The sequence below is a fragment of the Harpegnathos saltator genome, unplaced genomic scaffold (assembly GCF_003227715.2).
Source record: "Harpegnathos saltator strain DR-91 unplaced genomic scaffold, Hsal_v8.6 scaffold744, whole genome shotgun sequence".
In the NCBI taxonomy this organism is placed as follows: Eukaryota; Metazoa; Arthropoda; class Insecta; order Hymenoptera; family Formicidae; genus Harpegnathos; species Harpegnathos saltator.
In genome coordinates, this window is record NW_020230587.1 from 164,084 (window position 1) to 191,789 (window position 27,706).

The window sequence follows — 27,706 nt, forward strand, 5'->3', positions numbered from 1 at the left end:
ATTAGTTACACATGTCTTATAAATAAATATTATTGTATATCTTTGCATATACTTTGGTAAGAATTAATGCAATATCTGTTAATTACTGCATATTTGCGTTTTTAATAATATTATTAATATTGTATTATTATTATTATATATAATGTTATTAAATGTAATAAACTACACACACACACAGTTTTTAATATAATTAGCAAAAATATAGGAGTTTATAAAGCAAAATATAAGAGTTTGTTAGCATCTCAACATTATAATTTAACAGTCGCAATTAAAATTTTACTTTTTCTCTTTTCAGAGTGCTAAAATATTAGAAGAGAATATATCTAAAAATTAATTAGAAAAGTTTAATAAAAATTAATAAATTTATTAACATTCTTGACATAAAAATTAAAAAAAAATAAAAGAATAACTACAAAAAATATATACAATATAATTATATAAACTATAAAATATAATAAACTACATGTGTATAAATATAAATATATGTGTATAAATATAATAAATTATATGTGTCATTTAAGAAATTAACTTTGCTGAAATGAATTTAAAGAGAAAGTATCAAAATATTTATACTATATTTATTAGAGATAAAGAGAAATAATTAAAAACTGCCAAATAATTAAACTTCGTTTTTCTTCAGCTATGAATAATGAAGGATATTCCATAAACTAAATGGTTTGAAAATCTGTTCCTTGATTTAGGACAGTTGAAAAAACAAAAAGAAACTTAACGGTAACATTCATTTGCCTTCTTCAATATTCAAGTACTACTTGAACATTTTTTATGCTTTTTCTATATTCTTTATCTTCCTGTGTCTTTAAACTTTTTGTTTTATAATATTCAGTTATATTTTTTATCTTTCTAGAATGCTCTGTTAAGATTTTATTTTTTTTTTTTACATAATAAGAGAAACTAAAATATCTTAAAAATAGGAACATCCAACTATTAAATACAACTAATATGCATAATCTTTTTTAGTAAAATTGGATTTGTATTAAATCAAACGTTGTTAGATTAATTTCTAAATAATTTGATATGTATTTTATTGTATACATCTTGGCAATTAAAATTTTAATAGAAATGTAACATTTTTTATGTAATACTGATGTAAACTCTTGATTACCATCAATCTGCTTAAGATTGATAGAGTCAACCTAAGACCTTGAAATTTTATTATCAAAAGTATTATAAAATAAAATAAAATATATATGAAATATGATATATTTAAAAAATATGAAATTTGTATGAAATATAATATTTAAATTCCTATTCCGCGTTAATATTATAAGTTATAATATTATGATTTATTGACACTTAATCGTTATATATCACATACTTTTTGCATTATATACTTCGGACACATTCAATTATGTATGTGCACATGTGTATAGGAGTTAATAATAATAATTGGTGATATGTAATATATAAAATCCTTTAATATTAGATTTTGACATAATGCACAAGAGATTTGAACAATTAATGGGTTAAAAAACCACAGTTGATAATATGTAACTTTTTGGGTTGTTAGGTTCAAGATTTCAAGATTGAATGTATCAGTTTTTATCAGACTGTCGCAATCAAAATTAAACTTTAATTTTTATTAAACTTTAGGACAGAAATGTCATTAAATTTTTAATTACAGTTTTAGTTTCTAACATATTTTAATATTTGAAAAGACAATTGATGTAAAATTTGTACATATTATAAACATGCTCGGATCTATCAACTCTATATGTTTACAATCATTTACAATTTATAATAAATTACATATAATAATTTAATTAAATTAATAATTTAATTAATTTTTACATATAATTTCATTTTACAATAAGATTTATGATTAATGTAACTATTTTTCTAATCACTTTGCATCTAGTTTTACATATTTTATGCGATAAAGCGTTTTTGTATAATATAATGTAAAAAATCGTATAATATAAAAAAGCATATAATATAAAAAATATGTTATTGCCTTATCGCGTAAAATATACGAAATCATACGCAAGGTGATTAGAAAAATAGCTACTTTAATCATAAATTTTATTTATTACATGCGTTCTTATAATTTTAACAATTTTCAACTTACAACAATTATCGCTTCTTTAAATTTTATTTGACAAAAATAGGTAATAAAAGTTAAGAGATGAAAGAATTGAATAGAGATATGATATAGAATAAGCTAGTATAGGATACCGTATATAAACGGAAGAATGACAGTATACATATTTATAACGACAAACAGAATATGTTTTTATGTTTTATTTCCCAAAAATTACATTTTTGACAAAAATGAAATTAATTATGTTATATATGAATGAATTCAATATAAAATTTTTATATTTACAAAGTAATTTATAGTGGTGGGGATATTTTCAAAATATTAAATTATTGTAAAATTTAATTATCGTTTTCAAGAGCATTAATTAAATTTTCATTTGAAATACTTTTTTTATATCATGGTTTCGAAGTCATCCTTTCAAAACTAAACATGTCGAATTATCTATCAGACAGTGTTTTACCTTTTAGAAGTGAATTTGAACACGTATCAAAAATACATATCTCTTAATTTTACTTTTTAGTTTAAGAACATATTTCGAGGAGAACAAAAATTGTACCCAATCGTGACTGGTCCTCCGTTAATCGATTTTGCTGTAAATTTGGATTCGGATCCGATATTTCAACTGTTCTTTGAATAACTTGAAGTCGAAGTGTCATATTTATTTGCTAACCGAATAATTATGTATTAGGTAGTATCAAATCCGAATGAATATTTAACTTTTAATATTGTAATAAATTTAGTATATTAAATTTATCTGTACTTGACATCGCGATGTGACCATGTCACTTAATAAAATCGTAAAATTTTATTACAAATATTTGTATATAAAAAATGTTCTAAAAATACCAGATTTCAAACTATTCGTTAGATGATGCAGGATATCATATTAATAATTTAGGCAAATATTGTAGTTATCTTGCAAGCACATATAAAAGTGAATTAGAAAGGGAGAGAATTAAATGGGAATAAAAATACACATAAAAAATAAAAGTACGCGTTAGTAAATCTAACGTAACTTCAATATGATTTTTATCGTTTTATTTAAGATCAAATTAATAATAATATTTTATGAAGGTTATTAGATTCTTTCATGTCTAACGATATTTAAAATATTTTTTGCAATGATATTTTACAATTTTTGCGACATTTTTTTCTTTGGAGATAATACTTATTTTTATGCTAAATTCTTTACTCTATATAAGTTATTAATTACTCTATATAAGTCATCCTACATATCATAATAACGAAAATATTTATAGGTCGGTAGCAGTAGTAGAGGTGAGGAGAGGTGGAACTCAAAGAAGGGATGAATGGAACAGCAGCGTTGCGACGCAGCGTTGGAGCTGGGGCAGGCGCTATTGGTGGTGGGGCTGCTGAGCCAGCACCTATTGCCACGCTTGTCGTATATAAAGACGATGCTGGATTTGGAATGAAAGTTTCTGGTGACAATCCAGTTTATGTCCAATCCGTAAAAGAAGGTCTGTATGAAAGCTTCATACTTGCGTTAATAGATTGTCGGGTACATTTATATAAATATTTTTACAAGCATAATGAACTTTGTAGGTGGAGCAGCAGCAAGAGCGGGTCTTCACGCGGGTGACAAAATAATTAAGGTAAATAAAAATAATTTTGCATTATTTAATATAAAATAAGATAATTTTTTAATTATGTTTCATGTGCAATTTAAAATATGTTATTGTATTTTTTTATATTTTCTGCAAAAAGTTCTTTGATATAGTATAGTAAATATTTCCTTTTAGAGGAATACTTCTTTAATAAGGTTAGGGAACGGCTTTAATCTTGGTGATTAAAGTCATATTTGTAAATAATCTTTGTCATTAAGAATTGACGGAATTTTTTGAAGAAAAGTTATAAACAAAAGGATTTTGAAATATTGTAATCTTATATTTGATAATTCAACACATCTATTTTTATATATCATAATCCAATCAAAATTCTTTTGTTTATTTTTTTTGTGCAATTGTCGCTAGCTTTGTTACAGGTGAAGGTCACTTAGGAAAATTATTTTGATAATATAGTCCAGGGCAGAATTATTCTGAGGCGTGTTCCTCCAAAATTATATATTTACTTATAAATATACTTAATGTACTTAGTTATATGTTGATTAAGCGATGCTAAATATACTGGATGTCCCAGGACAATTGTGTCACAGTTTGCTGGAGTGTAGGATGGATTAAGACGAACAAAAAAGCCTTGTATTGTTTTGTAATATTCTCAATAATTATCGAATATTAATTATAGAAATGGGATGAATGAGTGCACACTAAGATAGTAGAAGAGGAGCATTTGAACCGTTCTCAGGTTGTAACGTGGTCCAGTCATTCTGGCAACTATTGCCGGTGCGCGGTAAAGGGAAGGACAATACGCCGCTGCTTGCGCTCATATCGTCACTTCTACATCTTGCTGCATCTCGCCTAAGTTCGCCTCGATATAATCGCTAAATATTTACGATTATGATTACGAGTTTATTTTATGTGATATAACAAAAGTAGCTCATATTGAAATCATAAAAAATTCTATGAGAAATGGAAAAGATTGGAAAAGAAAAAACAATAGAAATCGATGGGATCTATAAAGAATATAATTGTTTTCTATCGTAATTCATTGTTTCGCTGCATCGGATCCGAAATAAATAATATTGTTCCTTTTTTCTTTTTACTATATTGTTACCTGTTAGAAGAATGTTTAATTGTTGAAGTATGAAAGAATCCCCATATAGGCTTATATCATCTTATTATTTTATTCAAGTCTATAGGAAGAAAATGCTTGGTTGTATGAATCAATTTTCTGGACGAAATATGGGCGATTTAGAAATTTTGACTAAACATACTAGAATTCTGTTTAAGTTAATTGGAAATATTGATAATTTACACTGAGTTCTAATAATTTCAACCAGAATTTCTGTACTATTCATATCTCACAAAAAAACTGTTTGGACCAAATATTTTGCTCTGTGTATCGTGAAAAGGATATTGGAAATCTGTTGTGATTAGTCTGATATTAACGATAGAACTTTAAAATTCTTTATTGTATAACTACGCAAAGAAGCTCATCGTTATCAAACGTGCACCAACGAAGTTGATATAAAATTGATCTAGGTATAATTACGATATAAGGCGTGTCTAAATCTCTTACAATGTCATTAAAGAGGTGTGAGGATGTTTTTCTACCACATAATTATGAAGAACACATTCTAGCTAACAAGGAAAGGGTCGTAACTGTTCTTCACTGATTTTGATGGCTTTGAATATGTTGTAAAGCAACAAAAATTATTAGATACAAAAATTATTATATACGTATTTTTTTATCGGCCTATCTCAAGGTTTAGAGAAACAACCCTTAAAAAAAACTAACATTTTCATTTTTTGCGAATATCTTCTAAAGTACGAGGTATATGAAAAAATGTTTCCTACAAAGTTTTACAATACTTTGTACTGTTTGCAACGGTATATTCCGATTTTTCAAAAGTGTCAAAATTTTCAATTATTTTCGTTTACTTATCTCTTTAATTTTGCAAAATTAAAAAATTTTATGAGGACAAAAATTAAAGAGCATTTTATGCCGAATCAATATATAATAATACAATATGGTCATGATTAATTTTTAGAAAATCGAAATGATATTGTGCTATAGGCGCTGTGCTGTAGATAGATGTGTTATTTCTTTTTAGTTGCACTGTACTCAATAATTGTCTCTTATATATATTTCTTTATACAATATGCAGAAGAATTAATTTTAGTGACACAATATGCAACTTATTACACGAAATAAAGATAGATACACGAGATAAAGATAGAACGTGCATATACAGGGTGAACCATTCAAGTTAATAATACGAAATATCTAAAAAACGAAGCGTTGCAGAAATAAATGTTTTAAAAGTTTTAAAAATTGTATGGTTTAAAAGGGGATGTACAATGGTGTCCTTGGTTTGATTTTGAAACGTGTATTTAAGGTCAGTTGAAGGTCAACTTAATTTTTTAAAATAGCCCAATTTTTTTATTATATCTTCTTTTTCTACTAATTAATTTTAATAACTTTTGTCTGGAATTTTTTTATTTACCTAATATTTTTTGAGATATTTAAAAAAAAACTTGATAACTTTTTCAACAGTTAACTTATGATATCTCGCTCATTATTTGTCGAAAGAAAAAAAGGTACTAGACTTTTTTACTTTATTTACTCTCAAGAATATATTGCTATAAAGCGCCTTTACTTTTGTTAACTTATCGATCTTTAGAAATTTCAAAATAATCAAATTAACAAAAGTCAGGGCACTATTACATTTCTATTTGAAAACATTAAGTTGACCTTCAGCTGACCTTAAATACACGTTTCAAGGTCAAACCAAGGACACCATTATATGTACCCCTTTAAACCATATAATTTTTATTTAAAACATTTCTTTCTTCAACGCTTTGTTTTTGAGATATTTCGCATTATCAACTTAAATCCTGTACATCTTGTACATGCATGTTCATTTATCTAACATCTTTATTTCGTGTAATAAGTTGCATATTATGTCTTTAAAATTAATTCTTTTGCATATTGTATATATGAGGAAATATGCATAAGAGACAGTTATTGAGTATAGTGCAACTAAAAAGAAATAACACAATATCTATCTACTATCGCGGCGCCTATACACGATATCATCTTGTTTTTTTAAAAATTAATCATGACCATCTTGGATTATTATATATGGATGGATTCGGCATCAAATGCTTTTCAATTTTTATCTTCATGAGATTTTTTAATTTTGCAAAATTAAAGAGATAGGAGGAGGAGGTTGAAAATTTTGACACTTGAAAAATCTGAATATATCGTTGCAAACAATATAAAGTACTGTAAAACTTTTGTAGGAAACAATTTTTTATATACCCTGTACTTTAGAAGATATTCGCAAAAAATGAAAATGTTAGTTTTTTTGAGGGGCTATTTTCACCCTTTAAATCTTGAGATACGCCGATAAGAAGAAATACGTGTCTAATAGTTTTTATTTCTCTACAACATATTCAAAGCCCATTAAAAATCGGTGAAGGACAGTTTCGAACTTTTGCTTGTAAGTATTTCGCGAATCTTTTTAATTCATAATAAGATACTTACGAAAGGAAAACATAAAAAATCAAATACGATACTTACGAAAGGAAAACATAAAAAATCAATCATAAATTTATGATAAATTTCCGTTAAGTAGAAGCCTATAAGCTAAGCTAAGCTTCCGTGATTTAGAAATGATAGAAATGATGATTTTTCTTGCCATGAAATAATCTTAATTCGGAAACGTGAATAGACTATTTCAAACAGAAAATTTAATTGTAATCGTTATCTCGTGTAATTAAAGATATCTAAAGGAAATGTTTATAAATTTTAATATTAACAGAGATTTTATACTTCGGAGACATACATATTCGGATATTCTTCAAGGACATTAGTCGCAACTTTGATAAGAAAGAAAAAACCCAAAAATGATTATATCGATTTTCTATCCTTATTGTGAATAAAAAATCGACGAAAACTTATTGTAAATATGATAGATTTTTTGTTTTTTTTCATAAATTTGTTATTTTTATAGTATCCACTATTCTAATTTTGTTTCTTATTATGTTGCATCATTGTTACAAATCTTGCATTGATAAGAGTACTATAAATTCATAATTGATCTCGATCGTAGATTCTCAATCTTTTGTAAGTATATTAATTTTGAATTCTTTTATCGTTTCGCATCGTTTCCTTTTTCATGAACTGTGAATTAACGGGAGTTTATCGTAAATTAACGATTGATTCTTTACACCTCTTTTCGTAGTTATATAACATTTCGTAGTTATATAGAGAACTTTAAGTTTTTTTTATTGTTAACATCACACTGATTATGGAAAATTTTCTTTTCTTCAAGATATACGAAAAAAAAGTTCGGTTTAATGAATGTAGATCTCATCGATTTCTATCGTTTTTTTTCTTTCGATCTTTTTCTTTATTACAGAACTTTTTATGGTTTTAATATGAACTATTTTTGTTATATTATAAAATGATCTCATAATTGTAATCGTGAATATTTAGGGGCTATATATCCATGTGAATTTAGGCGGCAAGATATAGAAGCGGCAATGTGAGCACAAGCAACAATGCGTTATTCTTCTCTTCCTCCAGTTAACCTCCAGTAATAGTTGCTAGAACGACTAGGCCGCACTACAGCCCGAGAGCGGCTCAAATGCTCCTCTACTATCATCTCGGTGCACGCTTATTCATCTAATTTCTATAATTAATAACTCAATAATTATTGCGATTATTGTAAAACAGTATAAGACTTTTTTGTTCGCTTTAATCTGTTCTACGCTTCTTATGAGCGGTGGCATAATTGTAGAACACTTAAGAAATAAAGAAACTGTTAAACTCATGACAGATTGAATGCGATTATGATGTAAAAATAGAATCTTATACACGTGCATGTTTAAATATATATGATGTGAATGAATGTAATTATGTACATACAGGGTGAGAAAAAAAGATGGAAACCCTTAAAAATCTCGAAAGATATAAGTTTTACAGAAAAGTGTTTCAGACAGAAGTTAAAAGGCTCAAAACGATGTATTTACTGATCTTATCAGTTTGACCTTCAGTGGCGTTGCCAATGTCAGATCAAGGTCAACTTATTTTTTTAAATAGAAACCCCCATTTTTTATTATATCATCTTTTTCTACCAATTAACTTGAACAACTTTTGTCTGAAACATTTTTTTATTTGCCTAATATTTTTTGAGATATTTAAGGAAAACACGAAAACTTTTTCAATATTTAACTTACGGTATCTCGCCGTTAACTACGGTAACTATTTGTCGGAAGAAAAAATGCTATTAGACTTTTTCACTCTACTTGATCTCAAAAATATATTGTTACAATAGCATCCTGACTTTTGTTAATTTGATGATTTTGAAATTTCCAAAAGTCAATAAGTTAACAGAAGTTAAAAAAGTTAGAGGACTATTGTAACAATATGTTTCAACAATATTCTTGAGACCAAATAGACTAAAAATGTTTTGTATCAGTTTTTCTTCTGAGAAATAGCGAGATATCGTAAGTTAAGTATTGAAAAAGTTATCAAGTTTTCCTTAAATATCTCAAAAGATATTAGATAAATAAAAATATGTTTCAGACAAAAGTTGTTCAAATTAATTGGCAGAAAAAGATAATATAATAAAAAATGGAGGTTTCTGTTAAAAAAAAAGTTGATTTTGATTTGATCTAGGCAACGCCACTCAAGGTCAAACTGATAAGATCAGTAAACATATTGTTTTGAGCCTTATAACTTTTGTCTGAAACATTTTTCTTTAAAACTTATATCTTTTGAGATTTTTAAGGGTTTCCATCTTTTTTCCTCACCCTTTTCTGCCGAGTCGTTCAGCCGATTTACAACTGCTGTTTGATACATAATATCTTGTAAAAGAAATTGAAGAAATTATTGAAAGGCTTTTGTTTATAAAAAATTAATCAAAATTAAGATTGAGTAAAATAAATTAATAATATTTTTATTTGCTTTCATGTTACAATCTTTCTCTTTGTTCCTCTCTCTTTTTTTATTATCTATCTTATATAGAGTGTTCCAGAGCATCCATGTCATTTTTTTTGTTTTTTTTTTTTAAGTATACATTTTTTTATAAAATTTTTCATACAAAAATTGTGTTTAAGTGACACATAATACTAATAATATTGGTATGGCCTTGAGTGTGAAGATATTGTCAAGATTACATGAAGGTTATCTTTAATTTTTTGAATGAAAATTTCAATTTTTTATTGCATACTCTTATAGTTGGCCTCGAAAGTTTCCCAGAATACTATAACAATGTACATAAATGTTAAATAAAAATCACAAATGTATATATGTGAATCTAAATAAAATCTTATGTTATAAAATCCTTTTATTTACATTCTTTTTTTTTTTTTCATTTTTTTTTTGGTGTAATTATTTCTTGTATATTATAATTTTGTGTATTATGATTATTTATCTTTAAAGCTATTTATTTTTATTTTGATATTTCTCTTCTGTACATTGTGGAGGCTTATGCAAAACTTCAACAGTTGTCTTTAAATATTTCAATATATACAACATTTCTGAGGGATGATAAATTTGTCGACCAAGTTCTCTAAGTTAATATCCTCTATAATTATAATTCAAATTAATTTCATACACCTTATTAATATAATATAGTTAATAATTTAGTAACTTTCTGCCATGCTACATCTCTAATCCAAGCTATGGTCAGGAAGTCATATAGTAGCCACTAGAATATTTTACTTACGTTTATTACACTTTAATAACGAAGAAAGCAGTTGCTATAAAAATATAACATAATAATAAAAATATAACAAGTTTTAATAATATATATAGGGTGCCCCATTTTAATGTCCCACCCCAAATAACTCGTCAGTATTGAAGTTTCAAGGAAAATGATCTGAATAAAAGTTGTAGGGATTTAAGTGAGCTACTTTATGATGACCTTGACTTTGACCTTGACCTCTATTTTCAAGGTCATTTGAAGGTCAAATTGCGTTTTTCAACGAGAACTTTTATTTTTTATTACACTGTTCTTTTCTACTAATTAATTTGAATAACTTTTGTCTAAAACATTTTTTTATTTGTCTAATATTTTTTGAGATATTTGAGGTAAACTTGATAACTTTTTCAATATTTAATTTACGATATCTCGCTAACTATTCGTTGGAAGAAAAAGTGGTACTAGACTTTCTTGCTTTATTTAGTCTCAAGACTATATTGTTACAATAGCGCCTTGACTTTTGTTAACTTACTGATTTTTGGAAATTTCAAAATCATCAATTAACAAAAAGCACTATTGTAACAATATATTCTTGAGACTAAATAAAGCAAGAAAGTTTAGTACCACTTTTCTTCCGACAAATAGTTAGCGAGATATCGTAAGTTAAATATTGAAAAAGTTATCAAGTTTTCCTCAAATATCTCAAAATATATTAGGCAAATAAATAAATGTTTTAGACAAAAGTTGTTCAAATTAACTAGTAGAAAAGAACAGTGTAATAAAAAAATAACAGTTCTCATTTAAAAAACGCATGTTGACTTTCAAATGACCTTGAATAGAGGTCAAGGTCAAAGTCAAGGCCATCATAAGGTAGCTCACTTAAATCCCTACAACTTTTATTCAGATCATTTTGCTTGAAACTTCAATACTGAAGAGTTATTTGGGGTGGGACATTAAAATGGGACACCCTGTATATCAACTCTTTTGCGCCTGTAATAAAATGTGATCGCTGTGGATGGAGCACATTGTTAACGATACTAACATACGGAATACATACTAGAGATGTGCGAAACAAGAATTTTTATATCGAATTGAATCGAATCTCATTTTCCCAATTCGAATTCGAATCGAATCTATGAAATTTCATTCAAATTCGAATCGAATTGAATGAAATCGAATCATTAAAAAATTTAACATGACTATTAAATATGCAAATAATGATAGAAAATTTTAATGTGAAAGGGAATATCGATATTGTAATATTTTAAAGTAAAATATATATTTAAATATTTAAAGTAATTTATGATTTATAATGAGAAAGTATTTTATGATTAAGTTATTAATTATAAGTTAAGTTAATTACAAGTTAAGGGTTCAAACATACAGGCCCAGATGGCCCGTTTTGTAGCTGATGCGCGCAAGCGCTAATATATTTGATTCGTATTCGAATCTTCGTGATTCGAATCATAGGGATTCGGATTCGAATCGAATCGAATTACATTAGATTCGATTCGATTCGAATTCGAATAGTTCGCACATCTCTAGTACGTATAAAGATCGTACAACACATCGTACAACACACGATTCTTCTAACTTGTTCTTCCTTCAATTCTTCTGAAAATGATGCAGATAACATTTATTTTTATTATCGCTCATAAAAATATGTTTTTCAATATTTTGTTTGCCGGTTTTTGATAATAGGTCCGTAAAAAACTAAACAGAATTAGATATCTTAATGCAAAGTATAAAAATATTACAATGGCACAAATGAAACAAATATTTACCTATGAGTTAATTTATTAACGAATAAAGTGCTTAAAATATGATACATGAATTATTTTCAAATTATAAATTGTTTTGATGTTTTCGTCACCAATAATAGTTTGAAGAAAACTGATGAAAATGTTTTACCGTTGAAAGAAATAACACACGTCTTATCGATAGTATAATGTTTCGTGACAATCAGCTATCTGAGGTATCCAATGTTGTTAAATATTCAGTTGACGTCTTATATATATTATTGTACATTCTTCATACATAAACGGTAATTCTTCGAGCACGTTTATGTATGTTTTTCATACGTAAGCGTACATTTTTAGAACACGTATATAGAATGTCCCATAAATCGCTACGAGGAATTCATGGAGACATAGAACGGATTAAGACAAACATAAAAATCCCATACCGTTTTGCGATATCCATAAAAATTATCGGGTTATTATAATTATTATATATTTATTATAGAAATCTGATGAGAAGGAGCGTGCCAAGAAGAATGACTGGAGGAGCGTATAACCATTCGGATTATTGCATGATCCAATCGATCCATCAATTGTTGTTAACAACGAGACGTAGAAGCGGCGAGATAAGATACGAATAGAGACATGTTCTTTCTCTCGCCATGCGTCGGCAACAGCTGCTGGATCGACTGGACCGCACAATAACTCAAATGGTTGTATGTTCCCCCAATACTATCTCGACGCACACTTATTCGTCAGATTTCTGTAATAATTAACTCAATAATTATTGCGCATATCGTAAAATCGTAAAATAGCGGGACTTTTATTGGTTCTACGTTCTCACGAATTCCTTGGTGCGAATTACAAGACATCATCCTGTATATGTATATGCATCTAGGCGGAGTAAGAAATAAATGACATAGAGAAATACGTTACGCACATTTTTATTGTTTTTAGCATGTACAAATATACAAAAAAGTTAGTACAGGAACAATCAATTATTGTATATTATCATGTCATCGTGTATTAATGATCTTAGTGTCCAAGGTCGGTTTCTTCACAAAAGTTACACAGCAAAGAAAAACACTTTGCTTGCTTTAGTTATCAATGCAAATAAAAAGGGGCTTTAAAGGACGCAATATAGTGCAGATATAGAAGTCTACGAAACAGAGCAACAACTGTGCTGTCCTATGAAAATTACAATGGTAACACGAATATATACAAAGACGTTATTCTAACTATGTATGCATTGTATTCGACGGATGTATTCGACGAATACTTGCGTTTGTTCGTGTACCAAATTTATTGTATATATAGCCGATGCCGAAAACAACAAAAATATATATATTTTTCTATATTATTTATTGCACCGCTTAGATATTATACATACATATATATACAGGGTGATCCGAAATTTGGAGTACAGGACATGATATTTTATGCTAAAATAAACAACTTTTTCTTTTAGCAAAATTGCGTCCGACAAGTAGTTTTTACAGAAGAGCATGTTAAAGTTAATGAATAAGCATTCTTGTCTACTTGTCTACAACAATACCGGGATTTCACAACTCGCAAAACATATTATTATTTACATTTGTTTTTATTTTCAGATAATATTGTGCAATCAGACAATTTTTTATTCATTTATTACGTAAGAAATAAAGGCGGTACTTATTTTATTTATTTTTTATTATTTAAGCAATACAATATGAAAGAAGGTCAAATCCTAGTATTGTTCATAGTTGATTCTTATTATTTAAGATTGTCTTAAGTACACTTTTAAGATGTCGTAAACTAATCACAACAAAGCCGTATGAGCATCTTAAAAGACATTACTTATGAATACTAGTCACTAACTAGCTACACACGAGTAAGGCGCGCGCGCCGGCCCTGAGCGCTACATAGACAAGAGCACTTATTTATTAACTTTGACATGCTCTCCTGCAAAAACTATTTGTTGGACGCAATTTTGCTAAAGGAAAAAATGGTTTATTTTAGTATAAAATATCATGTCCTGTACTCCGAATGAGGGAATTTTGGATCACCCAAAATCAAATGCATATACAGTCGGATATTGGAGGTAGATAAAGACGGCACAACTTACCGTCAAATGTAGGCACTTACTCGTACGTTGAGCACCTAATATGATAAGCTTATCGATGCATTTAATAATATTGCACACATTATTTTGATAACTTCCGTTAATGATCATATCGAGTGCCGCGAGAGAGTCTGCGAAGCCGATATACATTGCTCTCCTTTACAAACATATGATTGCACAGCAAAGTGCAATAGTTGACGGCAATGTTATCTGGCATAAACGAACTAATGTCATCACTAAAAATTAATGTGATCATAATAGCAAATCCAGCTCGAAATTAATCATTATATTCCATTAATTATATTATATAAAATTAAATTAATTACAAATAAAAATGAAGTGTTTTAACGTTTGAGAATAAAATATTTGCGAGAATATATATTACGCAAGCATTCCCAAACTGGAAAATAAACTTTAAAAATATAAATGAGAAAAATTAAAAACAAAACCGAGGAAAAATGTTAATCATGGTTAGAAAATCATAAGACATTCTTTTAAGAAAATGTGCTTACTTTTAAAAAAACCGACGAATTTGTATTTCTTTGTAAAGATTACTTATATTGAGAATGACAGCTTTTATCACTTGTTGGCGCACATTCATTCCCGTAATATTAAAGAGTTTTATTTTTAATTTTACATTCAGTTCACACACACACACACACACATGAGTTGTGAAATTTCCTTCCTCCTCGTGACGGGCAAAATCAAAGAGAACAGATATTAATACTCCGTCCGTCGCAGTCTAATGGAAGTTATAAAAATATATGCAATGTTATTACGTGCATCGACTATCAAATTAAGCATTCAACATAAGCACTTGCATCTAATAATGAGTTATGCTGTCCCTGCCTATCTTCTATACTCGACCAGCAATAAGCAAACTACTTATCTTTATATTAGGAGTACAAATAAATTTCCGCCGTTTGACAAAAGATGGCCCCACCAGAAGGTTATGTTGAAATTGTCAGATGTAAAACGTAATATCGTAAGTTTGGACATCTAGTAACAACATAACCTTGAATTATTAGTGACTCCATATTAGCATCACAATTTTTTTCATGCGAAAATGTCAAGTTTTGTGCCAAATAAGCGTCATTTGCGGGAACTTTTGATTTACTTCTTTAATTTGAAGAAATCTGCAGCTGAGGCGCATCGATTGCTTGTAAAGGGTTTTTCAATAAGGGCGGGTCGATGTTGCAATGGAATAAAACAAGCTGTGTGTGAGGTATTAACGAAATTCTTTTTTTACTTGAAAGGCCCATGTATGCCATTATGTGTGGAATATAACATCGTTCAAATGTCCGCCGCGGCTTCTCACGGTGGCACGGATCCGAGTGGTCCAATTTTCAATGATTCTGCCGCATAGATCCGGCTGAATTTGAGCGATGGCCTGGGTTATGTTGACTTTAAGGGCATCAGTCGATTGCGGTTTATTGGCATAGACCTGCGACTTCAAAAAACCCCACAAGAAAAAGTCTAGCGGGGTCAAATCGCACGATCTTGGTGGCTAATTCACGTCACCTCTGCAAGAGATAACCATACCCTCAAATCGTCCATGCAGAATGTCCATCGTGGCGTCCGCTGTGTGGCACGTAGCGCCGTCCTGCTTGAACCACATGTCGTCCATGTCCATATCGTTCAATTTGGGCCAAAAGAAATTGGTTATCATCGTTCTGTAGCGCTCGCCATTGACGGTGATGGCCTCATCAACGTCGTTTTCGAAAATGTACGGACCAATGACGCCGCCGGCCCAAAATCCGCACCAAACAGTAACTTTTTGTGGATGCATTGCTACCTGTTGAACCTCGTGTGGGTTGGCGTCGTGCCATATACGGCAATTATGCTTAACATAGCCATTCATCCAAAAATGCGCCTCGTCGCTAAAGATGATTTTTCGGCCAAAATTGGGGTCCTCTTCCAAATGCTCCGAAGCCCAGTCAACGAACAAACGGCGTTGTCTATGGTCATTAACTTTGAGCTCCTGGGCCAGTTGGATCTTGTACGGGTGCAGGCCCAAGTCCCGACGCAAAATTCGCCAAGTTGAAGTTTGCGAAAGGCCGAGTTCTTGTGCACGGCGAGGAATTGACTGCCTCGGGTTCTCCTGCACACTTTCACTTACAGCGGCGATGTTCTCGGCCGATCTGGCGTTCCTTTGACGTACGGGTATTGGTTAATCGTTTACCGAACCGGTTGTCTCGAATTTGGCGACCAAACGTTGGAGAATCGACTTTGAAGGGCCACCGCGTCTGCCGTAAAATGGGCGCAACGCGCGCAACGTTTGCACTAACGAACACTCATTTTGATAATAAAGTTTTATCATTTGGACGTGCTGCTCAATCGTGTAACTTGTTATGGTGATTTGGCATCAGTGACTGAATAATAAACAACAGGTTAGACAGACGCCGCCAAAACAACATGGCCGCCACAGGCTGCCAACATCGACCCGCACCAATTGAAAAACCCTGTAGAAGCATATGGTGAGACTGCTTTAAGTAAGAGAAGTTGTCGTGAGTGGTTTCAAAAGTTTAAAAACGGTGAGTTTGACGTGGAAGACAAAGAACGTAGTGGAAGGCCGAAAATGTACGAAGACACGGAATTGGAAGCATTATTGGAGGAAGATTCGTGCCAAACGCAAGAAGAACTTGCACTTACATTAGAAGTGACTCAACAAGCAATTTCACATCGTTTAAAATCGTTGGGAATGATTCAAAAACAAGGAAATTGGGTTCTATATGAACTGAAGCCGAGAGACGTTGAACGCCGATTTTGTGAAATGCTGCTTGCCAGGCTAAAAGAAAGAGTTTTTTGCATCGTATAGTCACTGGTGATGAAAAATGGATCTACTACGATAACCCAAAGAAGAGAAAATCATGGGGACCACCTGGCCATGCTTCAATATCGACAGCCAAACCGAATATTCATGGAAAAAAACTCATGCTGTGTATTTGGTGGGATCAGCTTGGTGTCGTGTATTATGAGTTGCTCAAACCGAGCGAAACCATTACTGGAGCTCTCTACCGAACACAATTAATGAGATTGAGCCGAGCACTCAAGGAAAAATGCGCCCATTACTACTCCAGACACGACAAAATTATTCCCCTACATGACAACGCTCGGCCATATGTTGCAAAACCGGTCAAAACCTATTTAGAAACACTTAATTGGGAAGTCCTACTCCACCCGCCGTATTCACCAGACATTGCCCCTTCCGATTATCACTTGTTCCGGTCGATGGCACATGGCCTGTCTAAGCAGCGCTTTACATCATATGAAGATACTAAAAATTGGGTCGATTCGTGGATAGCCTCAAAAGATGAAGAGTTCTTCCGACGTGGTATCCGAATGCTGTCAGAAAGATGGGAAAAAGTGGCTAGTGATGGACAATACTTTGAATAAAACGTAATGTACCGTTCTTTCACAATAAATTCCTAATTTTTGATAGAAAACGGCGGAAACTTATTTGTACTCCTAATAATTCAAAAACTAAGTTTCGGATAACATTTTGCTTGAGAAAAAATCGTCTTGGAATTCGTTTAAGATGTCATTTCAAGAACAGCAATTTTTTCTGATTATTTCATATATTATTAAAGTTATCCTCTTGTATATTATAATTAAAGTTATCTTTCTGACAAGGAAAGGTACTCAACTGTCCTTCACCGATTTAGATGCGCTCTGAATATGTTGAATATGTTGTAAAGCATCAAAAAGTATTATACTCATATTTTTTTACATAAGCGTATCTCGAGGTTTAAAGGGTTGAAACAACCCTTTGAAAAAATGCCCTTTTTCATTTTTAGCAAATATCTTCTAAAATATGAGGTGTATAAAAAAATGTTTCAGACAATAGTTTTACAGTAGTTTATCCTTTTTGAAACAGTGCACTCAATTTGAAAAAAAATTTTTACCTACCCCCCTGCACTTGTTACCATGGCAAAATTTTTAAGTTTGTGTAAGAACAAAAATTATAGAACATTGAAATCTATCTATATATATAATATTAGAATACGATATTTACGTATTAAAACAAATCAGCTAGAATTCGAAAAGTTTATTGCAGGATAAAGATAACAACAGAGTTGAAACTTTTAACTCTGTTATATCCCAGTGTACAGATGGAAAAAGAATTTCGGTCTATGAGGATCATATGAAATACGTAATGCAGCAGTAGTCGCCTTTGATATGGATGAGCCTATAAGCCGCCTATGCTATAGAATCAAAGCCAGGGGAAAATAGCTGTAGACTTGGAAAAAAAGAGGAAAAGAAAGCTGTAGAAGCTATACGTGGAACGAAAAAACGGTCAATGGAACGTTATGTTAAAGTTATGTACAACGACAGATAAAGATTATGGTCCAGGCAGATATACACGATGCTACACCTGCTAAAGTAGAATTAAGAAAAGCGCAATACATGATGCTGCAAGATTGGCACAGAAAACGAGTAATAATAGAAAGAGAAACCAAAGAACAAGCAGCAAATGGTATATGGGGTTATTATCGCACAAAACTGATAACCGCTTCTCACTTCGGATACATATGTAAAATGAGAGGAAATACTTATTGTGCATCGAGAATGAGAGCAATAATGTATCCACCATAACCAAACATGGAAGTGATGCAACACAGAATTGAATATGAAAACGTTACATATAAAAGTATTAAAAATGCATCGAATATTAAGATTTAATGTTGCGGATTATTTACCAATTCTGGAAAACTATTTTTAGGTATTTCGCCAGATGGATTAATAGAATATGATTGAATTATCAAAACACACCATACACCGCACGGTTTTTAACACTACAAGATATAATTTCAAGTAATGTTTCTAATCTGCTATCATTATATAAAAATGAAAAAGATGAAAAAATGAAACGTAATTATCTATATTATTATCAAATATAGGGTCAATTGCATATCACGCAGCGACAGTATTGCATCTTTGCATTGTAGACACCATTAGGATTAATAATTGAAAAGATTGTGCGTAATGATGCCTTCTGGGCGAAAAGTATGGCCCTAAAACTTAGGCAATTTAATCAAAATTGCATATTACCAGAAATACTTGATTCAAAAGTACAGAGAAACTTGTCCATTCGTGATCCAGAATATATAATTGAAGCAAAGAGATAAAAAAACGGTAGAGAAACATAATAAAGAATAAAGAAATAAGAATATGTGAAAATCAAGAGAGATAAATATTTAAAATATTATCGTAAAAAGTTTGATGAGATAGAAAGTATAGAAAATTTTTAAATTTTTTAAAGAAACAATGCATTCTACGCTTTGCACAGTGAGTAAAGAAACAACGCATTTTGCGCTTTGCGCAGTGAGAAAAGAAATAATGCATTCTGCATCTTGCACAGTGACAGAAGAAACGGGGTGCACTTTGCGCCTTGCGCAATCAAAGAGGAAGCAGTGCACTTTGCGCCTTATACTGTGAGATAAGAAACAATGTATTCTGCGCCTTGCACCATTTTTTCGTGTATGTTTATCATGACTTAAAACTATTGTTTAAATAAATAATATCTCTGATGATCGGTAATTAACATGTGTTGGGACCTATCTCATTATTAGGGTTCCACGTATTATGCGTTAACATAATACCGTTAACCGTTTATTATGCATTAACATACCGTTTACCGGACTAGGTCCTGGGGTTTATGCCTGTTAATGCACTTGTTAATGCACCTTATATCCAGTTTATTATCTAGGAGTTTGATGGCTTCTGCATTTTTATGTTCTAGCATTTTCTCATGTTTCGCAATATCCAATATTGTTTCGTGAAGAGTTTGTAGGTCTAAGTCTGAATGTAGATCTTCATTTCCCTGATACCATCTTGTGTTGCTGCTGACCATACAGGTGATATTTTGACATCTTTGTCTTATAATTCAATTTGCTTGCACAATAAGTAAAGAAATAATGTACTCTGCGCCTTGCGCAGTGAGGGAGAAAGCAGTGCATTCTGCGCCTTGCACAGTGAGGGAAGAAGTAGTGTACTCTGCACTTTGCGCAGTGGAGTTGGCACATCGAGTGATGTCAGCATCATGAATAATAACTTCTTTTTCGTGCTTTGTTGAAACGGTTTAGTGTATATTTAGAAATTCTTTTTAATATTTCATTTCTGCTAACATCATTGTTACCTGCATTGGTTTGGTCCAACCATCATTGTAATTGTCGAATTGATGTAACTTTTTTTAACTTTGTCTAACTCTTTTTAGACGATTTTGGCTCTGTTTTACTGCTCATCCAGTACAGCTGCTACAGCTTGCCTTATGTAGTCACCTAATAATGCTACTTCAACCGGACTACAAATATTTTCTTCTGATAGATAATCATCATCTTTATCATGGTGCAACAAATAAATTCTTTTTGCTTGGAGGACCTCATGTGTATTATAAAAATAATGTTTCCTCTTCTACTTGGAATTCCATTTTATTTTTTATTTCTTTGAACTTATTTTTAATCTTCTCCTTCAATTTTATTTCCTCCGGAGTTATTGGAGTTTGTGGAAGGTTAAGACCAGTGAATACATCATTCTAAAAGATATTAATATTAAATATTTGTCTCTAATTTTGATTATATTAATATGTACTTTATAATAAGAGAATATTACAATTATGTTTGTTCTGATGTTCCTTCTTTTCTTGTTCTTGATGACAAAGATATATAGTCAATCCCAAGTAAATAAAAACGTAATAATAATTTTGCGTTTTATACGTTGTGATAATAAGGAGATAGCTGTAAAAAATACTGTAATTGCTATGCTGAAATGTGAAATAAACAGAAAAAATAATGAAATGAATATTATTATGAAATGAATATTATTATAGTAATAACAGTTACAAAACTTTCTTGTTTTTATTGATAATTATATTTTATGAACTTTAAAAAATAATTCCTTTATGATGATACGAAATGTGACAGAGAGTAATAAATTACGGTGTCAGATACTTTAATCAGATACAGCACAATTACAATAATATCAATGTATGGTAACAAGTGTAAGAAAGTAACAAATATTAACAGTAAATACATGATTACAAGTTTATATATACTATTCAAAACAATGTCAGCAAATTTCATGGTTTTTAAGAAGTCATATTTCAGCTTTAAGAGGTCGTAGAACAATGTTCCAGGGCACATTTTAACGGGTGAAGCCTCGACTTTAAAGAGGCTAAGGTTATATTATTCGTTTTATCGAACTGTTTTTCTTGTGAGGCCCAAAATCATCGTCGTGAAAAAATTGTGGAAATTTCATGATTTTGTACCCATACACGAATAAACCAGGGATAGAAATAAAAATGACACTACACTCGCTTTGAAGTGGGAAACTTCCCCTTTAAAACGCCGCAAGGAACATTGTTCTATCATACCATGGAGCCAAATTGTCGCATTTCAAAGTCACCCCTGCATTTAGCAAGATTTTTAGCAATCCCGCCGGCATTCGCGTTATCCGATGTGCACCACGGGGAGGTTGCTGGATCGGATTTTGCACATCATGTGTATGGTGTATGTGTACGTTAATATGAGTATGTGTGTGTGTGTGCGTGTCGGATAACGCGAATGCCGGCGATGTTGCTAAAAATCTTGCAAAATGCAGGGATGACTTTGAAATGCGATAACTCGGCTCCAAAGTATTATAGAACAATGTTCCTTGCGGTGTTTTAAAGGGAAAGTTTCCCACTTCAAAGCGAGTGTAGTGTCATTTTTATTTCTATTCCTGCTTTATTCGTATGGCAACAAAATCATAAAATTTTCACAATTTTTTCACGACCTGATTTTGGGCCTCACAAGAAAAATAGTTCGATGAGACGAATAATGTAACCTTAGCCTCTTTAAAGTCGAGGCTTCTCCCGTTAAAATGCACTCTGGAACATTGTTCTACGAACTCCTCAAGCTGAAATATGGCTTCTTAAAGACCATCAAATTTTGCAAGTTTTAAAGCGCTCCCCTAATTGTTTTGAGTAGTGTATTTACAAGATATGTTCAAGTTTGAATAATAACAAATGACAAATATCAGACGACGTAATGAGTTTAAATGCATCTTCTAGTATAATAATTTAATAAATCTAATAATCTAACAGGTCTTCTAATTTAATAAATCTTCCAATCTAATAATCTAATAAATGTAATGAATCTAATAAATCTCGAAAGATTTAATGTTCGTAAATAATGTGGTACTTTATAATATATCGAATATTTCGATGATGGGTAAATACTTCAGGAAATATACATTTGAAATTTCTGTACAAATAGCGCATCGCACATACATTTGTGCAATATACGTTGTTTTATATGCAAATTTATCTGTACTTCCATATTTATTTCATGTAATACGTTATATATTATATCATTACGATTAATTCGCTTTCATTTTGTAGTATGAGAAAATATGCGCAAGCAGTAGTGAAGCATAATGCAATTGCAGAGAAATAACACAACGTACCCACTTACAGTATCTATTCGGACAGTGTGACACATATTCTATGAATTTCCCTCATATTGAATTTTCCGCGAAATATTAAATAACATATTCTAATATTATATATAAATGGATTTAGTATTCAATGCTTTATAATTTTCTTTAGATAAACTTAAAAATTTTGCCATGGTAATGAGTGCAGAAGGGGATGGTTAAAATTTTGACTTTTTTTTTAATTGAATGCACCGTTTCAAAGATCATAAAATATTGTAAAACTTTTGTTTGAAACATTTTTCCATATACCTCGTATTTTAAAAGATATTTGCTAAAAATGGGAAAGGCCATTTTCTTCAAGGGGTTGTTTCAACTCCTAAATCTGAAAATATGCCCATATAAAGAGTGTCCCAAAATTTACGCAAGAAGTAATTTTGATAGAAAACATAGGTTTATAATTAAAAACTGTTGTAAATTTTTTATTGATTCATAAAGTATACAATATAGGGTTACATATGGTATAGCATATCGGGTAAACGGCCACAGCGAAGAGAGTTCGTTGAATGGATTATGGAACAACAACAAGTGGATGCTGATTTTCCGAACAAAATCATCTTCAGCGATGAGGCTCATTTTCATCTTGATGGCTTGGTTAATCAACAAAATTGTCGTATTTGGGGTTCAGAAAATCCACGAGTGATTGTTGAGAAACAAATGCATTCACAACGTGTCACTGTTTGGTGCGGATTTTGGGCTGGAGGCATCATCGGACCATTCTTCTTCGAAAATGCGGCTGGTCAGGCAATAACAGTTAATGGTGCTCGCTATCGCGACATGATAAACCAGTTTTTTGTGCCTAAATTGCAAGATATGGATGTGGACGACATGTGGTTTCAACAAGACGGTGCCACATGCCATACAGCCCGAGAAACAATTCAATTACTGCATGAGTCATTTCCTGGTCGTGTAATTTCCTGTTTTGATGATCAGATTTGGCCGTCCAGATTATGCGATTTAACGCCGCTGGACTTTCTTCTTTGGGGTTTTTTGAAGTCTAAGGTTTATGCCAACAAGCCCACGAGCACCCACGCCTTGAAGCAGGAAATTGAGCGCTGTATCAACGAAATTCAGCCACATTTATGCAAAACGGTCATGGAAAATTTCAACAAAAGAGTGCATATGTGCCAGCAAAACCGTAGAGGCCATTTACCCGATATGCTATTCCATACATAACCCTATACTGTATACTTTATGAATCAATAAAAAATTTACAATTTTTAATTATAAAACTGTGTTTTCTATCAAAATTACTTCTTGCGTGAATTTTGGGATACCCTTTAAAACAATATGAGTCTAATTTGATGCTTTACAACATATTTAAAGCGTATCTCAAATCAATGAGAGATGGTTGAATACTTTCTCTTGTGAGTAATATTCAAGAAGTTTTAGCTGGCGATCATTGTTTATTAAAAAATGATTAACAAGAGAAATTTCATATATGGAACGTAACAACATATGTTTCAACATATGTTTGAATGTAAATAGTACACGAATATGAGCGGAGAGGAGCAAAGACTTTTCTCCATACCCCACACCACCCCACTAGAACGTTACTAAACGTTTAACCTAACCATATCCCATATTATTATACTTGATAAAAAATTATGTTACATAAGTTTTACTTTTATTAATGGTGTAAAGCAGAGTTGAGTTGAGTATTTTAGGATGTTTTAGTAGTGGAGCTTTTCTTTCACTCATATTCATATACTGTTTACCACATTTATATATATGTTATATCGAAAAATCACGTTTATGAAACTTTTGGTACTTTTTAATGAACAATGACCGCCGGCTAAAATTTCTTGAAGGTTACTGAGAAAGATACCTATGATAATATAAGAAGTAAAAGTCACCGGCGAGGTGTCTACAATATGCATAATTACCAAAAATTACCTCTATTGCATCCCACAGATGCAAAAATGTTGTTAGGTATAAAGATTAATATTGATATTAATTAATTCTTTTTATTATACGTATGAAAGCAATGATATAAAGTCATCAAAAAGCTAATATTTTATGAAATATTTGTATCTTGTATTAAAAGAAGGTATTTTAGAATAAAATATATTTTGGAAGGTATTTATTTTCCGCGTGATAATTTTATCCCAGTACTTTTATACATAGAATGACCAATAAAATTTATTTGCATTTAAAAATATTTTAACAATAAAAGTTATAAATATAAATATTATTTTTATATTTAAAATTACGTAAATATTTAGAAGTACACAGTCAGCTCCGATTTTAATGAGACTAGGCTCATTCAACGCGCTTTTGCACGAGAAACAAGAACAACTTTTTCCTGTGGCAAAATCGTCGCTCAGTTCCGCAAAGCGAGATATGAAGCGTTAAAGCAGATCATAATTCAGGTTAGGAAAGCTGTTATATTGATGAACTTTGGCGACATAAACATGCCTCGTAACTAACATAAACTTCCCGAGTAATATGCAAAAAGTATTAGTCCGTGCTCACTGTTCGTTAAAAAGTTATTAACAAATGAAGTTAGTGATAAGAGTTTGCACCGAGCATGTGTACGCACACACGCACGCACACACACACACACACACACACACACACACACACACAACCGAGGGGCCTTCGGCCCTCCCCCCCCCCTCGAGGGTTAACGGGTGAAGCTCGCTTCATATGGAAAGTCACATGTGAGTTTGCGACTTTCCACATGAAGCGAATTTCACCCGTTGACCCTCAAGGGGGCGTGCGGGGGGCCGAATGCCCCCCCGCACGCCCCCTTCGGTGTGTGTGTGTGTGTGTACACATGCTCGATGCAAACTCTTATCACTAACTTCATTTGTTAATAACTTTTTAACGAACAGTGAACACGGACTATAACTTTTTTCATATTACTCGGGAAGTTTATATTAGTTACGAGGAATGTTTATGTCATGTTATGAAATTGCTATTATTGGCGGGAATAATGCACGAATACACGCACTTCTCTAGGCAACGAATGTATTACTGAGCAACGATATCACAAATCGGTTTAGATATGTCAACATCAAGGTCACGGAACACTCGGAATTAGTTACGAGGCATGTTTATGTCGCCAAAGTTCATCGATATAACAGCTTTCCTAACCTGAATTATGATCTGTTTTAACGCTTCATATCTCGCTTTGCGGAACTAAGCGACGATTTTGTCACAGGAAAAAGCTGTTTCTCGTGCAAAAACGCGTCGAATGAGCCTAGTCTCATTAACCGTTTGAGTCCCAGGGGGTATTGAAAAAACACTGTCGAAGAATCCCAAACAGCGCAACCGCGCTTTCTATAAATGAGTATGAAAAGACCCAAGCAGCGCGATAGCGCTTGTTTTATTTTAGGTCGAGAAATACCAAGCAGCGCGATAGCGCTTTGTTTATTTTACATCGATGAATCCCAATCGGACCAATACCGCCTCTTGTATTTGTTAGGTAACGCGATTCTCGTCTTTTTCTCATCGCTCTGTCACATTTATTGTAGTTTGCAAAGCGATCGGACGTATTCTTGCGTAAGTGTTTCTCATTGTTAATAATTGTGTGTTTCAAAATGATTAGACGAAGCAACGGAGCAACGAAGCAAAAGGAATCCATCCAACATGTTTTGATAAACACCGATGTTACAAATTATAATTGTTACTCTCCATTTAAATTATTTGTTCATAACACAAAAATATTGTTAATTTGTAATTCGTTATTTTATAAAATACATCTGTATTATTACATATGCGTACTGTAAATTTATAAATATTTCAAGTTTTGTTCGATAAAAATTATTGAGAAGATAACAATGAAATAAAAATTTTTATTTTGTAATGTATTATTGCATTATTATAGTATTATTCTACCTATTATAAAATGTACTATTTACATTAAAAGGATCGGTGTGATATACTTGCTTCAGTAAATCTGAGCGCGCGACTTCGACAATCGGTAACGCACCGTCAGTTGTCCACAATGATCGAAATGTACTGGGTTTTCTCGACATAAAATCTGAACAGCGCGATCGCGCTGCTTGGGACTCAAACGGTTAAAATCGGAGCTGACTGTGTACTTCTAAATATTTACTAAAATTACGTTTCAATATCGATATGATGGAGTTCTGTTTTTATTGTTGCGTTATTGTTGCATATCCTTCTTTTTTTCATGGGGGGAAATTTTCATGAATATCCCCTCTTCTTGGGATAGTGGCAGGGATATTTTGCCCGACTCTTACTGGCTAAAACCCCTCCAGGGTATACGAGCCGGGCCGAAGTGGGGCAGCTGGGAAAACCGATATTACATACTCTCCCCAGTGTTGAGTCATGAGAACACCTGAGAACACGAGATTTTGACCTTCAAACACCTTTAAATGCTTTTTACATAAAAATTATCATATATTGTATTAGGATTTTTATTTCAAAATATTTTCAACAATTCTTTTCTTAAATATTGTGCAAGTACCGGGAGAGGATTCTTTAATATAAATAAAGGGGTTAATATTATTCTCTTCTTAAATTAACTTTTACTTAAACAAAATGTTACTCATGTAATATTACAAAAAATTATTGTTGTTTAAGGTAAATGGTGTTAATGTGACGCACTCTACACATACTGACGTGGTCCAGCTCATAAAATGTGAGTATATTTTCTTTCTGTGACTAAACTAAACCTAACCTAATTCATCCTAACCTAACACGTGTGTGATGTTGGCCCCGCACTTTTCGAATTTTGTATTTTTTCGAATTGTGCTGCATTGTACTACGTTTGTGCCATATTGTGCCGCAATCCGCAACTCTATAACTCAAAGCGTACTAAAAAAAATTAAGGAAAACTAAATTTCTGGTAGCCCCGCACTTTTCGAATTTTGAGTTTTTCTTTATTGTGTCATATTGTGCTAAGTTTGTGCTGATTTGTGCCGCAAACGCGAGACCGATAACTGCAATAACATTTGAGAAAAAAAGTAAAAACGTTCCACAACTTATTGTAAACGAAGTTTAACTCGTTAACCCTAGTTTAGACGAAAAATTGCGTTCCACAACTGCCTTAACCATGGTTAACGTTGATT

At 31.6% G+C, this 27,706-nt stretch overlaps 1 protein-coding gene across 3 annotated transcripts in view; it reads left to right on the plus strand.

The window, feature by feature from the left end:
• The window catches only part of RhoGEF2 (Rho guanine nucleotide exchange factor 2), a 216,922-nt gene that overhangs the window by 2,836 nt on the left and 186,380 nt on the right, over nucleotides 1–27,706 (plus strand). For all 3 annotated transcript variants that reach the window (XM_025305988.1, XM_025305990.1, XM_025305989.1), the window contains exons 3-5: nucleotides 3,319–3,537; nucleotides 3,623–3,672; nucleotides 27,219–27,276. In XM_025305988.1, coding sequence (XP_025161773.1) covers nucleotides 3,366–3,537; nucleotides 3,623–3,672; nucleotides 27,219–27,276 — 280 coding nt within the window. In that variant the 5' untranslated portion in view covers nucleotides 3,319–3,365. The remainder of the gene's footprint in view (nucleotides 1–3,318; nucleotides 3,538–3,622; nucleotides 3,673–27,218; nucleotides 27,277–27,706) is intronic.